We start from the raw sequence: 19,053 nt of genomic DNA on the forward strand, positions 1-19,053 counted from the left end.
GTTAGTTGTAGCAGCTTTCTTACACTGAGGCTAGTCTTGTAAACAGTTACTATACATTTTCAGTATGTTTTAACATTTGTTTACTTTGTAATAAGAGTTCCCTCAGTGGGAAAGCAATAAATTTATGGATCTTGCAACATTAAAATCTAGAGTTTAATTCCCTGCAGTGAACAGAATGCATATAGATGGCAGCATTGTTGTTATATGGGGTATTATATGAAATAAGCATATCTAAAAATATTTTAAGTTTTTTAATAACTAAAATACATCTTTGAAATCATCAAATATAAAATTTTAATTTAAATTGAATTACTTAATATGAAGAAATATGTCATGTTGTGCTTTATTATAAATATAGCTATTTTCAACTGCATTATTTACATTTTTATTTCAGTAATTTGAAGTAGTAAATAAGCTTTAATATTTGTTGTTGAATGAATATTATACTGTAACGTGATTTTATATACATTAAAAGTAAAATTTACGTCATTGGCAGAGATCCTAAATTTTGAGGAAATTCTTAATCTAATCTAAGTTGTATTAACCTTTAAATTTGAATAGTCTGTTGAAAGAGTCAGTAAGTGTGTACATGTTAACTACTATATGGAATTCTGTAATGTTTTCACAGGTTACTCACTTGACCCTAATATAAGTGTTTCATGCTGTATTCCTCTTCAGACCATTATCAGAGCTGGAGCTACACTATACAAAAAATATTTATTTAAAAGGTAGGGCACACAGTTTTAGTAACTAAAAATAGCATAAGACATTGTTATTTTGTTGGCTTTAATGGCTGTATATTAGTTGAACAAACTTTAATGGTTTCATATAATAATAAACAAATTTTTACACTTAGCATAATGTGGGTTGAAACAAACCATTGGTCTTTATGAATCAGTATGAGTCTAAAGTATTCTGTAAAGATTATGTATCTTGAGTTAACAAGATAAAAAAAAACTAAATTTTTGAAGTAAAACTTGAATAAATTTAAAACAGCACAACCAGATAAAAAATTTAAATAAAGGAGTTAATTGTTTAAAAATATAAACAAGTAAAGAATAATATTTTTGTTAAATTTTGAAAGAATCACAACTCGTATCCCTGTACAGTGTAAAGCACTATACTGGGACATTTTTTGCACTTGTTGTAATATTTGTAACTTGTACTAATCATTTAGGGAGCTGAGATGTTTGACACATTGATTACTAAAATGATGGAAAAAGTAATTACAGTATTAAAAAATGATGCATTTACTGAATGTGAACTTTGTTTCAGACCATTTAAAATCAGCATCAGACTGGTCAGGATTCATTCTGGGTGATGAATGCCACAGATTCAATTTGGAATATGTTGTCACTTTTATTTTTCAGGGAAAAGGAATTTTTAATGAATCAGTTTTGATACAAAATGATGCTCAGCACTTTTTTTTGTACAGATTGTTAAAAGCATTTGGCTATAAGGTTGCCTCAAGTCAGTAGTTTGTTGTGACATGCCTGCTACCTTAACAGTCATGAATGACAGTATATGAGACAAAGTGTAACCGTCAGAAATCTGATGAAATTGTTCAGTTGCATATAGTTCTTTCTTGCAAATGCAGTGAATAGTGAACATGAAACATGGTGACGTTGAACATTATTAACATGTTGGTTGTGTGTACTTAGTAATCAGTATCCTTACTGACATTTTTGTTTTCACTGGAAATGCTTTTTCCATCACCTCATTAGTTAACATATCAAATGTAATAACATAATTTTTCAGTCATCTAACTAATCTATATTTTGTGAGAAATTGTTCATTTGAAATGCACATAGAAATACAGTAATTGGCTTTTTTCAGATGCTTTGAACTTTGTCTGTTAAAGATAAATGATGTTGATGAAAATGTCAGGAGAGAATTTCTTTCTTTGCTTGTTCTTTTGCCTCTGGATATTGTAATTAGGTGAGCTTGAACTTTAAAGTGTATTATTGTATACCTTATGAATTTCTAAGACTGCACAGTATTTTGTATAAAATATTAGTTTTTTGTATTACTACTTGTATTATGCTCAAATAATTATATGAGTACTTAGTATGAAATGTATTTTTTTACTGTTATTACAAAATACTATTTTTGACATAGTTGACTAAGGTTTAACTGTTAAATTCTAAGTTCTGCAGGTGATACCATTTGGTAAAGTTTAAAAAAAAAACACAAACTAATACAAGTTACCAGCCAGAATGCTGTTAGATTGTTTTTTTGTTTGTACAGATGATAGTGCTATTATGTTTTTGCTTTGTCATTACTTGTATGAAATGAAAAATGTAATTTTCTTAACATAGCAGTTCCCCTGTCAATACTGCAAAATTTGGAATACACCAACACAGCTACCTGGAGGTTACCCCATCACAATTGTGGCAAGTTCGTAGGGGCCACATGAATCACTTTTGTGGTGGTACTTTTCATTCTCATAACTTTAAAACAGTTATGGGATTCATCCTTCATGGAGCTCATCCCAAGTATGTGAACTAATTATTGTGTCAGATAGTTTGTTATTAATATATCCCATGGATAATGTTTTGGAAGGGGTGGAGCTATATTTTAATAGAAAAGATACTGAAATACGTACACTTAAACCAAGTAATTTTGCTGATTATATTTTATTTCTTCAGTTAATTTGGATTTTTCTCTACAAAACTGTAGCTGTCACTTTCTGATATTGGTGATGTGAATCTGTTTAGCTGTTTTGAGAGAATGTAGTAAAGAGATCATGCCAATTTTATGTGATTATTGATTCTGATGGTGGCCAGTCTGTTATAACCATTAGTGCTGAACATTATTATTGAACCAAACAAAGTTTTATAATTATTTTGTAAACTGGTATAAATTTAATTCACAACAACTAAATAAACATGTACTGTTGCTTGTGTACTCAGTGAAATTATATATTGTACTACTAATATCTTGCATTAGGGACAAAGACTGGCCAGTAAGGTTGTTTCAGAGCTGTCAGCGATCGGACAAGTCATCTCGGAAGCTTATGAAGTTAGCCATTAGTTACAGCCCAGCATTATGGTTTTGGGCAACGTGGGAGTCGGCTTTAGCTTGTGTCACAAACAAACTTCGAACTCCACTAGGAAAACCTCAAGACACTTTTACCACAATTGAAGGTGTGTTTAAACAGACAGCCTGTCAATTTTTACATATTAAGGATGATAAAAATTAGTAAATTTCTTAGGATATTAATTTGTTTAGAAATATTTAAACCATTAAGTTTTCCACTACTGCAGGTTAATAAGATGTGAAGTCTTAGAACTTTTGGAAACTGTCAAAATTGTTAAAATCTATTGTATTAATGAAAGTGATATTCATATTACTTTTAACATTATTTAAGTTCATTTTATTATTAGAACCTGTGAATGATTGAAAGAGATTTTTATTTATCATTACTTTTCTATTATTAAAAATAAAAGTTTTCAAATGTTTACAATACTGGGTTTTAAGTTTTATAATGAAGCTACTAAGTTTAACTCTAGACAAAAAGTTAAACAGTTTTATATAACTGTAATTATTATATATTCATTATAGAACTCCAATATCTTCTTTACTTAATAACAGTAATTTTAACCCTTATATAATACATCCTGATTAAATGTAAGAGTTTTACAGAATTGTAGACTGCTCTAAATATGTTTTATTTTTATTACTATATAGATATATAATAATTCTTTCTACATCAGGTAGGTGAAAATTTGAATGTCACAACATTTTACAGGTTTACATTCTTAGTTTAATTTTTTTTGATAAGTAACTAAAATATAAAAACTAGAAACATGCAAAGTTAGATTAAGTAAATTTAAATTAAAAAGAAATAATTACAAAGTATGTTTATGAGTAGTGCGTGTGTTATGAGGTTCAATAGGGTAGAGTGAGTTACATTTTTGCTAAGCAATGGTCTTGTATGGCAGGATTATTACTACACATTGTTCAGAGAATTAAAATTTAAGTAGAAACAGAAGTATGTAAAAAGCTTTAAGATATTTAGGATAAAGATTGGTGGCTTCTTTATTACAATTTGAAGTCATTATAGAAAGAAAAAGGGTAGTTTAGAGCTATTACATAACTTGTGTGATAATGATGAGGTAGGTCAGATTTACTGACACTGTTTGTTACTATAGAATTTTTTTTTTAAATTGATATTTATTTAGGTAGTTTTTAAGGGTTGCTCAAATTAAAAATTAATTTGGGATGAAAAATACTTTTCATACTAACTTGAAAGTCACTTTGCAATTGGTCATTACTGATACCATATAATTATGGACAAAGTTTTAGAAAAAAGCTTAATGAAAAATTCTGATTTTTTTGTCTACAAAGAATTTTAATATGTACTGAAATCTAGCCAGATTTTTAAAGGTATGTTAAGTACTTTCCAAATCATAGTATATATATATATATACACCACCATGGTTACTTGTTGATCAGGTTGTGTAATGTGCACAAGCTTATTTTTATAGGGCTAATGTTTTATTTCAAATATTCAAGTGAGTTAATTCTTCAAACAGTAGACTAAATATTTATCTTATTATAAAATATGTTATTTTTCAAATGCTTGGAAGAACCTAAAGTGTGATTTCTTTTTTTTTTTTTGAGGTAGTGGAGTAACTTACCTACTACAGCAGAAACTGAATAAGTTAATAGCTTTAGCATTATTCATAAGAATTGTATATGTTAATGTTTTAGGAATCTTTGGGAAGTATTGAATATAAGTTACTTAAAGCAAAACCACAGTACATTAATTATGTGTAGGATGAAGATAATTCCGTGTCAAATAAAATTGAGTACTTTTTATATATTGAACATTCACTTTGTGGCTTAGCTTGTTTGTTCTAGTGCGTAGGTTGCTATCTCTTGGCTGTTATTGATTGTAATATTTTATTTGGAAATAAACAATAATTAATTTTTACTTACAGAATCATATTGAGGTATATACATCAAAAATATTCTGTGGTATGATATACTTCTCCATTTACAAATAAGTTATTCCATCTTATTTTTGTAGTTTTACTCATGAGATAAGAGAACTTATTTTCTCTTTTTAGCGGCCATCAAGAGTTATGCCAAAGAATCATCACGTTTTCCTCATAGTCCTAAGAGCTTGGCCAAAGGTAAATGGAGTAAAATAGTCGTATTCTGAAAGTACAATTTATAGAACTTGAAAAATGTAAGGTATTAAATGAATAGACAGTTTTTGCTTTAAGTGTTTTTATGAATAGTTGTAAAATATTAAATACTCTACATGCCCAATTATCTTCATCATGGATATTGATCATTTATGGTCAGTATTTTGTTCTTTTATTTTTGAAGTGGTTTATTTTCTACAGTTGCTTTTCACCATCAGCTACTTCAAGATTTGATAAGTCTTAAATTTTGTGTAATTAACATCCATGGGTCTTAATATTTTTTTTCACTATCAACTCTTTGTATTGCCCATTAATGTTCAATTTTATTTATTAAAGATAAAATCATTTGTATTATTTCTATAATGAGTTATTACCCTACTTAATTTTATTTTTTTCACAGTTTTTATTTGTTTTTTATGTTAGCAAATAATTTGATTTTTGTAAAGTTAAACCTAAAACTTTAATACTGAGAATTTTGTTTGCTTTTTAACTTTTCCACCAGAGTTTGTTTTTATTTAATGTAATTGTTTGTCGTTGTTTTTTTGTTAATACTGTTAGAAAACAAGTTGATCGACCTAAAAAGAGTGAAACTATTATTAGACTTCATGGAACACCTGGAGAAACTGATGTATAATGCTTATGAAGGTTGTGCTATTGCACTTCCAACACTACCAAAGGTAAAGTACCATCTTATGAATGGCTAGGTTTTATAAAAAAAATTACCAGTTTAATTATTTTTCTGACATTATGGAAGGTCATATCAAGTGTGAAAATCTGACCTGAATTTTCTGCCCTTCAGCAGATTTTTAACCTTTTGAACAAACTTTCTTCCCAGATTATTGCACTTCTTGTAAACAAATGTAACAATATTGTGTTTGTGGGTGGGAGGTGGGGTATTAGTTTTTTGGTTTTTTTCCTATTTTACTGTTCCATGAAGATATTAAAAAAAAAAAACCCCAAAGTCCAGTATTCGTAAATATATATGCTGTATATTTTGATCTTGCATGACAATGACTTGTTCTATATATCTAAATATCTTGTGTACAACTACTGCAATTTTATACAAATCAGAATTTAGCTAATACATTTTCCTAATGTTAAAAAATGGGTTGCATTCAGATAACTGCAGTTGTATTAGTCAGGTAATTAGTCATATAGACTGTGCATTTCATGTGCCTTCTGCTATGTAAAATATAAACATTATATCATGAAATGTAAGTGGGTTTGAGTGTTGTAGAGTAACAGGCATATTATAGTCTATTTACAAATAGTAGTCTAAATTCTAGAATGTGATGGAAATGTCTTTGTTTCAAGATTACATTATAGAAACAGCTACAGAATAATTTTGATTGTATATTCCATGTGTTATTCCTCCAAAGTGTCATTGCATAAAAACATAAATAATTAATCCCATCCAAAGCACATTATCACTAACCTCTTACTGAGAGAATCGAAAGTGGTACATCTGCATTTAAATTAGTTTATCACAAGCATGTTTACTGCCATGTCATATTATAAGACCTACTTCAGTAAGAGAACAAAATAGCTAGAATTAACACAAATCAAAGCATACACTGTAAGCAGTGTAGGCATATCTTTTTCCAAAAGAATTTCTATAGTAAATCTGTATGTCATACAGTCTCATTATCTACAACATGAATAAAAACATTTAAAAATAACTGAAGGGAAGGTGCAAGAGGGTATTTTCAAGCCAGTTTTTTGTTTTTTTCAAAACTTTAGTATTATCATTTAATTGTATTATTTTATGAAATACACAAGATTACCACTGTTTTTCAGTTCCCTCACTGGCACAATGGTAAGTCTACAGATTTACAATGTTAAAATCAGGGGTTCAATTCCTTTTGGTGAATTCAGTAGATACCTCAACATGGCTTTGCTATAAGAAAACATGCATGCACATGACAGGTGTGGAGAGAGGGACAGATGGTACTGATTGAGGAAGAACAAGAAATGATGAGTAAAGCCAGAAATGTGAGAATTCACTAAGAACATAGATATACCAATAAAGAAATTATATATAACATCAAACAGGCTTAGAAACTGCTTCAAGAAGTTACAGTTTTGACATATGGGATAACTAACAAGCATATTGAATTGTAAAACTAGATTTAGCTACTTTATTATCAGATTTGAGGGCATCTGTCAATAATACAAAAAAAAAGGGGGAGAAAGCACCATAGAACATCTAATTTTAAAGGTTTCTGGAGGAGATATAATTGTTCAAATTTCATATTTTGATATTTTTACAGTTATTTACATTCTGTAGGCTATTGATTGTTTTGATATTTTCATAATCTTGTATGGTGCTTTTAAATACATATGGGCAGAAAATGTATATTTATTTAAAAAAATAAGTATTAGATATTTTTGTAGGTTTTAAGCTAATATTCTAAAAATGGTAAATGACAAAACAGTAACAAAAGAAAACAGTTGTATTTTATTTCTTATGAAACCTGTTCTATATTGAACTTTCATATATTTCATAAGATATAAAGTCTAAAAGCAACTTGATTGCTTTCTCTAAACACTTATTTGATGTTATTTAGAAAGTTTGTATCAAGTTTCATCAATTTAAATTCAGTATTCTTTGTTTTTTTTTCCTGTGATTGGCCAGGTAGTTAAGGTACTCATAATCCAAGGGTCGCGGGTTCGAATCCCAGTCACATCAAAATATGGTCGCTCTTTCAGCTGTGAAGGCATTAAAAATGATGGTCAATCCCATTATTTGTTGTTAAGAGTAGCCCAATAGTTTGCAGTGAGTGGTGATGACTAGCTGCCTTCCCTGAAGTGTGGCACTGCTAAATTAGGGATGGCTGGCCTTTGAGTAGCTTTGTGCAAAATTTAAAAAAACAAACTTTGATACCAAGTGCATTAAATTAATGCATGTGTATATCACTGAGCTAAGATGTGTAATGGTGTATTGAATGTGAGTTTTCTGTTTGAATTTAAAAAGTATGAGAGCCATCATAGCATTGTATTAACTATTTCTTATGTTATTTTTACTATATATGAAATTGGAAATATACTTAGGTTCTTATCTAATAGCCTATAGCAAAGGTTATCCAGTATTGTGTTTATTCAGGTAGTTTTAATCATGATCCAATATTATGTGTACAGTGATTTTAGCAAACAGTCATCATGACTTGTTTATATTTGGCAAGCAAGGTGTTCTGAATTACTTTGTGATAATTTATCAAAATGACACTTGATTTTGGGGCCCGGCATGGCTAAGCGTGTTAAGGCGTTTGACTCGTAATCCGAGGATTGCCAGTTCAAATTTCGGTCGCACCAAAACATGCTCGCCCTCCCAGCTGTGGAGGCGTTATAATGTGACAGTCGATCCCACTATTCATTGGTAAAAGAGTAGCCCAAGAGTTGGCGGTGGGTGGTGATGACTAGCTGCCTTCCCTGTAGTCTTACACTGCTAAATTAGGGACAGCTAGCACAGATAGCACTCGAGTAGCTTTGCGCGAAATTAAAAAAACAAACAGACACTTGATTTTCTAACATAAAACCAGTTTTATTAACAACAGGTTAAAGAATGTACATTAATTGCAGGCTGTAAGAACATTTTTCCGTACCAACAAAGGGACATGCCAGGAGTGGCTCCATCGTGTACGCTTGTCAGTCTTAGTAGTTGCTCAGCAGTGTGGACAACCTGCTGTAGTTATTCGTCAAGGATATGAACTTCTATCAGAGATGAAAGAAACTGAGAATACACAGGTTAGTATCATTCTATTAGTACTCAGCAGTCCTTGTAGCTTGATGTCGTTGTTTGAAGATAATGGTCTGTTGGTAGGAATAAAACAAATAGAAAATTATTTTAATATTAGTACTGATAGCAGTTTTTCTGGCATAATTTTGTTGTTGTGTGAAAGGTAATTGTTCATAAGAATGAAACAAGTAGAATATTAGTTTTTAATACTGTAATTCTGATAGTTTTTCTAATGTATCATAATTGGTATATATAAAAGATTTGAATTATTGGGAAAATATAAACAAATTTTGCTATCGAAGTAGTAATAATATTTCTGATCTGATATTCTTGTATGATCTGTATAAATGTGTCAGTGTTGATAAGAATTAGTCTCCCAACAATAAGTTGTCTCTTACATGATTTACAGTTTGTTGTTTTTCCAGGTAGATTTTGTTAAGTGAAGAATATGAACTAGTGGCCAGAATGAAATGAAGTATACTTTCACTTTTTTTTGCAGTAGTTATAGCAGGTTTTATAGTCTGCAGTGGTATTGTGTGCAAAAGCTATTTGTAGATAAGAGTAGAAAATATGTACAAGATCCTCAGGATGGTTAATTTTCTGCAATGGCTCTAGAATCAGGACTGAAACAATTTACTGAAGACAGTGATTTAGAAGTCTTCAATTTCTTTCCAAGAATACCAGAAAAAGCAGGCTGTCCAAGAGTTACTCCAGGTTATGTAATTAGATGACAAATGGGTAACTCATTTACATGCAACAAACAATCAATGAACAGGCCTTTCTAAGTGCAATTCGAGAAGTTGCATAACTCCAGCTTTTTTTCAAATGTTGACATACATACTGTTGCAGCCTATATTCATCAAATGAAATTTATTTTCAAACCACTCAATGAAAGAATTTTTTTTATACATTCTGATGTTCCAGGAGAAGGAGATATGTGAAAATTTATTTCATGTTCATTGACTGAAGTTGTATCAGTTCCATGACTACATGTTTATGATGTTTTTTCCCATTTTTTAATGACAGTTTTGGTTATCTTTTTTATCATCAATATTGGTAGATATAATACTTTTTGATTCATCAGAACTCAATGCTTCTTGGTAGTTTTTCATTCATGTCACATCTTGTTTTTTTATCACAGTTTGATCACTGTCATTTTCTTGAATAACACCCATATTTTCCAAAACAGCTGAGGTTAGGGCTGCAGCAGCTCTACCCAAAATACAGTACCTGTCAGCTTCTCTCTATATCTCTCATTGGAAGTGGTATCCTCATTTATTTATTTATTTTAGGACTTTAGTATTTTGATGTAGAAAGCATAGTATTAGTGACATCAGAATCTTCTGAGCTTGAAATCACTAATTTCTCGTAATTATTCTCTTCAATAGCTTTTTCACCAGATATGACAGATATTGATAATAAAGAAGACGTACCTTTTAAGTACTTAGACGAGCTTTATTTTGTTCATGACATTTCCTTTCTTTTTTTTTACGTTCTTGAGATTTTTTAAAATGATGAACCCAATAAACATTTTTCTTCCAGAAAACTCATCATTCAGAAATGTTTTCTTTAAGAACCTTCTTTTTCAGTTTGACAACGTCAGTTTCTTGTTTGCATTTGCAATTCTAAAATAAATGCAGAGGATATTAATCAACAGATTAATACTGCAAGTATCGGAAACACACGCATATCCAGCAACTGATACAAGCTACTGAAAAATAAATGCTACTAACTAGCCTAACCAGAAAGGACAGTGGCTATTTTTGACATGTTAATTATGTATCAATTCCATTGTTAATTGGCTGAAATGGAAAAATGGGCAGAGTTTGCAGGTTGTATATGATTTTTGAATTGGCTTTTTTTACCAGTGAATTGTATATATATAATTATAATTGGCAAAATAATCCAAACAAGTTATTGATTGAAAATGTACATCTCTCCACCAAATGAAATAGTTAAAGTTTTATTTGCTTGTGGCAATTGAAGGTATAATTGTAGGACTTTCATAATATTAATTATTGTAATAAAATGTAACTATTGCTCATGCTGCCAGTAGCAGTTACAAAATAAAATTTTTTACTAAGTAAATTTGATGCACCATAATGCATACATTATCAAAAATCATAGTATTAATACCCTTGTGGATATTTTCATAGTGATGGTCTGGGTGTATTCCACCCGACCAATAATGGAAAGCCTAATGAAATTTTTTTCTTCTAATACAAATGTTAGTCCAGAAAACTTTTTATTCCCATTTTAAATTTCATAAACACTGCTTATATAATGTTTTTAATACAAAACATCTGTATTTTTCAAGTACCTTTTTATCTACATAATTACAGAACAAAAAAATGGTGAATTTTATTTTTTAAACTTGCTCTTGAACCACAGAAATAATCATTATACATGTTGTGGATGGATAAAATGTATTGCTTTTGTGATATTAAAGATAAGCGTAGAATTTAACACTTTACATTTATATCCAGACTTGATCATTACAACAGAAATAATTGTCTATCATCATAATGTTAAATATTTCTGAGAATTTTATACCATAATACTAAAGAAATGCATGCATATTTTTAATTCTTTATGGGAACTTGTAGTAAAAATGGGTTTATTTTTATAGAATGGAGATTTTGAAAGAACCCTTGTTCTTGTTGTCCAAGCTCTCATGATACTACGATGTCCTGAACCTATCCTTGGTTTATACACTTGGACAAAAGAAAAACTGGGAAAGAAATATTTATGGATAAAGACAGCTGTGGATTATGCAGCTGGGAGGTAAGTTTTATGGTTTTTACAATTAAATACATTTCTAAATATTAATTATGCATCTGAAATATCAAAGTAAATACCCTCTTACTACAATTAGTGTTCGTTTTATTTGCAACATGTGAATTAAGTGTTGCTACTTTCATGTCAGTGTATTAATCATTATCAGCATTTATTATTGTGTTACTGTAGTGTATATTACTTTATCACTTTCATGTTTTCTGTGGTTTCTCATCAGTGTGTGGAACAAGCATCTGTTTGTATCAGTATCATTTGGATGGATTGTAGGAAAAAGTACATCCCATAAATTAAACTTTTAGTTTTGTGTTTGTAAAAACACTGAAGTCATCAAAGTTTTTTTGTCTTGGATAAGTTGTCACATTTTTAAATTTTGATTTAGATATACTATGGGCTGTTCATGGTTGTATCCCTTTTTCTTTTTGGAGAAGTTATTTGATTTTCAAATTTATTATACTTGAAACTTGTTTGATTAACATTTCATATCCATGTCTTTTTCCAATTTGTTAACTTATATTAAATACAATGTTTTTATTTTTAAAATTTCATTTATTATTACTGTATCAAAAAAGGATTTTGATAGATTAATGAATGTTACAAATCCAAACATGCTGATGAATTTGAGGAAGTAAAATATCATTTTAGGTAATGACCTGTGTGGAGTTAAAAGAGCAAAAGAAAATGTTATGGACTGAAAGTGGTGTATTGTGACTCTAAATTTTAATCTAGTGTCTGCAAGTTTTGTGAGAAAATATATTTCAAATATGTATTTATGTAGGTTGTTATAATATATTTTGTCTGTATTTGTTAGGTATGAAACAGCTGTCCAGGGTTTCAACAACTTGTATCAAACCATGAATACAGATTATACTTTTCATATTTCAAACTGTAAACTTAGTACTCTGGGTGAAGTCTCAGAAAAATTTGAAAATGACAAATATTTATCTAATGAAACTTCAGAAAGTACAAATGGTACTGTAGGAGACCTTCCAGAAGAACTGGAAAAGGACAGATTGACAAGTTGTAAAGATGGAGGTATCTATGGAGATGATGAAGATTTTATGACAGCAGCTTTACAACATTTACAGTATAAAGGTGGACCTGTAGTCAGAAAGGACAGTGGCTATTTTCTACAATCATTTTTACTTTGTGTGGTAAGTCTTCATTGCAAAATTTTACATTAGTTGGTGTTGCAATTAGGTTTCATAAGTTACATTTTTCTCTATTTTTTAATAAATGTTTGAAGTACAAAGCTTATAAAAAAAAATCTTTTAGTTTGTATTTTTTTCAGATTTCCAGTCTTTAGAGTTAAATTATCAAAGCATTTTTCAAAGCTTGGAGTATTTATTGTTACATAATGAAATTTTGAATTTCCTAATCTAACAATTATTTTTCAGCATGTTTATAACTTTTGCCCTATTAGTGTGTGTGTGTGTGTGTGTGTGTGTGTGTGCAAGCATACGTGGGTACGTGCAATTCATATAACTGAATTTGTTAAGCATTTTTTGTTTTGTCCTTAAGTATATATTTTTTAATGTTTGTCTACATAAATGTTTTTGAAATTACCATATAATGCAAAAGCAGAACATTTTATAAATGTTTACTAAAACATAACTACTTCATTTATTTAGCATAAATTCTAGTTTTTACAGTTTAATGTATCAGAGATAAAAAAATAAGTATACTAATGTTTTGAAAAAGTTGAAGGTACTGAAAACTGCAAAACAATCTGGTTATTTTTTAAGCTGTGAATGTAATTATAAACTCTTATATTTTTACACATTGTGTGATCCTTTTTTATAATTGATTTGTTTGTAAAAACAAAAAACAACTAATTACTGATAAGTATATTGTCATGACTATTGAAGTGTATGATTATACAATAAAGATCTAGCTTTTTTCAGCACAATCTTATGTTTTAGGCTTAAATATAAACTTGGTTTTTAAAAACAATTAAATACCTTCAAAGCATCTTAGTTTTTAAATGTTTATTTTTTAAACAAGTCATACTCTTATACTGTATGATTTGTTATGAAATAAATGGAATATAAAGATATAGTAATGCAAAGCATAATGTGTTAGTAACATTTAATTTTAAGAAACGAGCTCTCCAGTGTTACTTTGTTCATTTACAAATCACTTTTAACTAAGAACATAAATACTTGAACTACATAAAGTATAAAAACACATGAGAATCTAAAAAAATATACTTCAAACTAGTTATCATATTGTTAATAACAGCATTAGTAATTTTTATTCTTTTTAACTTATTTAATTTTGTCAGTATTTCAAGTTTTCCATTAGTAGAAATTGTAAAACCATTTTATGAAAAGTTATTTTATTTTGAAAATGGGTTAAATTTAGAGGAAAAAGTAAATGCTCCAAAATCTCAAACTACATTAAGTAAAGATCCAGTTATTAACTGTTTTCTTTGTTCTTCAGATCACAGAATGCTATAAGAACTTAGGAAACTGGGCTGAAGTTGAGAAGTGGATTGGAGCTCAGAAGCAGATAAATAACAAGAATGGTTTAACTTTTCCTCAGTTTTTCTCAGATGAAGATATAGACTACATCAAGTAAATTCTTCCCTTTTATTGATAAGATAAACTGTTAATGTTTGAAACAGTGAATTTTTTCAATGTGAAATGATAATAATAAATGGCATTGTATAAGGCTCTGTTTTAGATTTTTTCAGGAACCCATTCATGTTAAAGCTACTTGCTTTTGAAAATGGTAGACCACTACTAAAAAAAGATGAGTTAAAGTGAGGAGGGGAGTGAAATTATTAAGACAAATCATGAAATATTTAATACAAGTCAACAATAGCTATTAGAAAATTACTGATCATTGCCCAATGAATGATTTTTACCTTTGAATTTAGTTGTCCCACTCTTTATCTGATTCAATAAAAACTTAAGCATCAGATTAAATTTTCAATGAAAAAATGTTTGTAATGAAAAATGTGTGATTTGGAACCAAGAAAAGTTGATAATTAATGAAATGAAAGAATTTAATTAGTTTAAAAATTATTTACATCATGTAAGGCTATCAGGTTTGAAGTAATCTGTAATCCATTAAAGCTGTATGTTAGCTGAAATTAAATGAATTTGTAGTACAACATTTAGCAGCTTATTGTAAATGTTCAGTAGCATAAAATTGTAATTGTTAAATCAAAGGTCTTTGGTTAAAAAGATTTTGTTTGTAAATGGACTAAACAAATTTTACTTTGTTACATTATGGAATTTATCTGGTAGAAGAAAACATTTTTTAGTTTTTAAGTAATAAATTGTAAACTCCTAAGGTATAGGAACAGTTATTAACTTGAGTTCTTTTCTAAAAGTTATATTAATATTTGATTTTAAAACAATGTATTAGAAAGCTGTTAAGTGTGAAATCAGAGTTTAAAGATGAAATTTGGTTAAAATATATTTTACAGAACACTCTCAGTTTTTGAAGGAGGACTTGGAGCTTCATCATCAAGTAGTGATAAATCATTGAAGGACTTTTTTAATGGTGATCAGATGGATCTGACATTTCTGGGGTGGAATATAGAACAGCAGTTTCATAAAGCAGAGAAAATCTTATTAAATTCATCTTTGGAAGTTGACAAGAATGAAACACTGGAGATGTAAGCTTATTGTACATTAGCATTTCTTGAAAAGGTTGTGATTATAAATAATCCTATCTAAACCAGAAATTACTTTTCAGTTATTGAGTGCACACTTGCATATCAAATTATGCAATTAAGAATAAAAATTAAAAATCTTCTTAAACAGTTTATAACTCCAAAGTATTTTAGAATTATTAATTTAAATAATTAACAATTTCTAACATCTTTTTAAGTATGTAATTTGAAAGAAAAAAGTGTTTGAACTTAAGTTTTAAAAAAGTATTCTACCCATTTTCAGGCAAAGGCTCAATTGCTAAACTGTTCATCCCTTGAGAATATAGTCAGCCATGTCTTGTTCCTCTCTTGATTTTTCTTCTGTTTGAGGTTTCATTATTTATAGTCCTTTGCTCACACACCTTTCACAATGTGACATAAGACCTAAGCAATCACTAATGAGGCATAGGTTTGAAAATAGCTACAATAACATTGTAACATTGTTGAAATAACATTGGACTGAGCAGGTTATAAGTTATTTATTAGTATAGAATGTGGGTTGAGCAGTAACTTATTGTTTCATGGGAAAATAGATTAGATGGAGTTTCGTACAGGTAAATGAAGGGATATAATGGAAAGTTTCGAAAATTTAGAAAAATTAAACATCTGGAAAATTTTAAAATTTTTAGACATTTTTCTTGTTTCTTAAAATGCTGTTGTGTTAATATTACTTTACTGAAACCTGTATCTCAAGATGGCTGGTATGGGTATTAAAATAAAGTAGAGAACAACTTTTCAACCTATGTAGGTCATCTTCAGGTTTGTTGTGTTCTACTTTATTTTTATAAGTGTTAATACCCACACCAGCCATCTTGAGATGCATTTTTTCTCCAAGTAAAAAACCTATTGAAACCTATTGATATTTTCTTCTATGACAAGGCATCAAGTGAGCTATGTTGTCATCAAGTATGGCAGGTGAGGACAAAATATTTGCATATCAAATCCTTATTAACTTGGTATTATAATTTTGTTGTATCCAAAATATGTAAATAAGCAAAGGAACTTGTTATATATTAAAAAGAAACTATTTGTTAGATATCAGTTGATAAATATTACCTAGAGTGCCAGAGTGACAATGGTAATGGTGATGCCATTATGAAAAGCCAGGTTGCAGTTCACCAATAAACCTTTGTCACTTTTCTTTGTGCTTTCTTTATGATTTTTGGGCTGAAAGTGGTGATTACTTTAATCGGTGAAGTAAAATTTTAAATAAATATTTTTTATAGATCTTAAGTAAATTGAAACTACATATAGTTTAACTTTCTGATGAACTAATTTTTTTTTCATTAGTTATGAAAGTTGTTTATATGAATTTCAAAAGGATTTGTTTTTCCAGTGTTTACTCAGTCTTGAGATTGAGTTACAACTTTTAAGAGGCATATCATCATTCAAATATTTGACAGAGCTATGTTCTTCATTCTGTCTGAGTTAACTCTCTCAATGCAGGCTCGGTCAGTTTGAATTAACTAAAAGATTTGTCTGTGAATATTTGCAATATTTGTTGTGAATAGTCTGTGTGCAAAGTACTTTGTTAAGATTCAAAATACTTTTCCCATTTTATAAATCTCGGATTTCTTTTTTGTGATCCCTAAAACTTCTCAAATACATCTCAGATGTTTGTTTTCAGTAAAACTATATTTCATCTGTTACTTTCTTTACACTATCTCTGTGTGGGTTGATTAAATCCACTGATCTCATAATCACCAAAAAAATAATAAACATAAATCTAAATTACTGTCTTTTTTTTTCTAGAATGACTTCAAATTTTAACATGCAAAGACATTTGTCTTACTAGATTTTAATCTAGTAATGCTATATATTTATTTATAATTTTTATTGTTTTATTGCCCCTTGAACTAACTACTGTCCATGCCATTATAATTTATATATCGCTGAGAACGTGCAGCTCGCATTATGCTATCAAATTACATTACCCATGAGCTACTCAAAATTGCTCATGTGCATGCCTCATGAAACATTTTGATTATATTACTGCTTGTTTTATCTAATCTAACCCTATCTAACCTTAAAAAATCATTATTTTCACATTTTACTTTCATAATAATAAAGAATAAATAAAAAATAAGGTACTTACCCAATCTTTTTTCTTGCTATTGATTGTTGGTGATACTTAACCAAACTTTTCTATACTAATGGTAGTGATGCACTAAATTTTTAATTAAATACTCCACCAAAGAACGTTGCCTACTTTTTTGCATGCTATTAATCTATTTTTCCTAACTATCACAGTAATTCTAGCTTTCTAACTATGAGATGATCCATTACAAATTCATCCAAGCTAGTCATTAACTTTCCCATGGGAACAAAGATTGTACTCTGAGTGAAATTGATGATTGTTTTTTGAACAGATAATGTTATACAATGTCATTTTATAGATGAAAATCTTGACTTTCTATTGGTTATATGTGATTTATAATTAAACTATTAGCTTCTGAAAAGGAAGATGTGTGACAGGTGGGTGTGGAAAGAGGAGTCTGATTTCCTATTTGGCTCTGTAATCAAACAAAATTAAAGGCTATAAAAATTATAGTTTGTCTGAGTAGTGATGATTATATAGTGTTATTTATTGGGAAGAGAATAGGGAAGAGAAGATGCCTAGAGAAAATATATCACAAAAGTTCAGCATATTTTTATAATATTGCTTTGTAGAATTAAGAACTTAAAAATTGTATACAATTTAAATATGCATTATTAGCCAATATTTTACACTATACTTATTGTTGTAATTTAAACAGAAAGTACTTTAATAAAATGTTGAATGTAAGACACTAAAACTGTCATACACAGGATACTGTGGGTGAAGAGTGTTAATTGTGAATTTATCTTAATTTAAAGATGTAATCATTTGTAATGAAATTGGTTTAGTTCTTCATTCACAAAGTATTTGGAAGAATTTCACTTTGCATTATAAACTTTAATAGAAAGAGAATGAGATTGCATACATGTGTGTTTTTTGTATCAATTTTTTATAATTCTGTTACTATCCTTCTCCTTTCATCACCTTTCTAATTTGTCGATATGATATTGGTTACATTTGTTTTACACCAGCTGGAGCCATAGAAGTCAAGAAGTACCTTATGATAGATTTCTGTTTGTTACAAAGTAAATGCTATAAGGAAAAAAGTATTATTGAAGTGACATTATTTTAGCCACTTCTGTATTTTTATTCATAAAAAAAACAGCATAACTTTGAAATAAAGCTAAATTAGAAATACTGACTAGTCAAATATTAAACTTGATAAACTGCTGAACATATGTAAACCTTTGTTCAATGTTTTTGCTAAATATACAATATTTAATGATATAAAAACCACTACCTGGCATAATTGTATATTATACTGTACATGCTGCTATGTAAGAAGCTTACAACTGTTGACATAAAAATAGTTCACTCATGCTTATTAACAAAGTACTGTCACAAGCATAACATCATGCTTGTGATATCATCACAAGGCATCATAGACTTGTCTTTATACCATTAAAACTACTATAAATAGTGCTCATGCCAGTACAGTTTATTTATAAAAGTTGCCTTTGTAATACTCTTGGAAATCATGTATAACTGTTTAGGCAGTAACCTTAGTTTGCAACATTTAAATTTTTTTTTGATTTATTCAAAACATGTTAATAAAATACAAGTAAAACACATTTCCAAATCTGAATATTTGTTATAGTTTTATTTT

At 29.0% G+C, this 19,053-nt stretch overlaps 1 protein-coding gene across 4 annotated transcripts in view; it reads left to right on the forward strand.

Annotated features, from left to right (window-relative positions):
- nonC (serine/threonine-protein kinase Smg1) overlaps positions 1-19,053 on the forward strand; it is a 136,650-nt gene that overhangs the window by 42,790 nt on the left and 74,807 nt on the right. For 2 of the 4 annotated variants that reach the window (XM_076473742.1, XM_076473743.1), the window contains exons 17-28: positions 629-728; positions 1,837-1,938; positions 2,319-2,495; positions 2,950-3,146; positions 5,076-5,141; positions 5,715-5,833; positions 8,736-8,900; positions 11,522-11,676; positions 12,497-12,839; positions 14,128-14,261; positions 15,122-15,313; positions 16,229-16,264. In XM_076473742.1, the coding sequence (XP_076329857.1) occupies positions 629-728; positions 1,837-1,938; positions 2,319-2,495; positions 2,950-3,146; positions 5,076-5,141; positions 5,715-5,833; positions 8,736-8,900; positions 11,522-11,676; positions 12,497-12,839; positions 14,128-14,261; positions 15,122-15,313; positions 16,229-16,264 (1,786 nt within the window). The remainder of the gene's footprint in view (positions 1-628; positions 729-1,836; positions 1,939-2,318; positions 2,496-2,949; positions 3,147-5,075; positions 5,142-5,714; positions 5,834-8,735; positions 8,901-11,521; positions 11,677-12,496; positions 12,840-14,127; positions 14,262-15,121; positions 15,314-16,228; positions 16,265-19,053) is intronic. The other 2 variants (XM_076473744.1, XM_076473745.1) reach the window with 2 other exon arrangements.

The sequence above is a fragment of the Tachypleus tridentatus genome, chromosome 12 (genome assembly GCF_004210375.1).
Source record: "Tachypleus tridentatus isolate NWPU-2018 chromosome 12, ASM421037v1, whole genome shotgun sequence".
In the NCBI taxonomy this organism is placed as follows: Eukaryota; Metazoa; Arthropoda; class Merostomata; order Xiphosura; family Limulidae; genus Tachypleus; species Tachypleus tridentatus.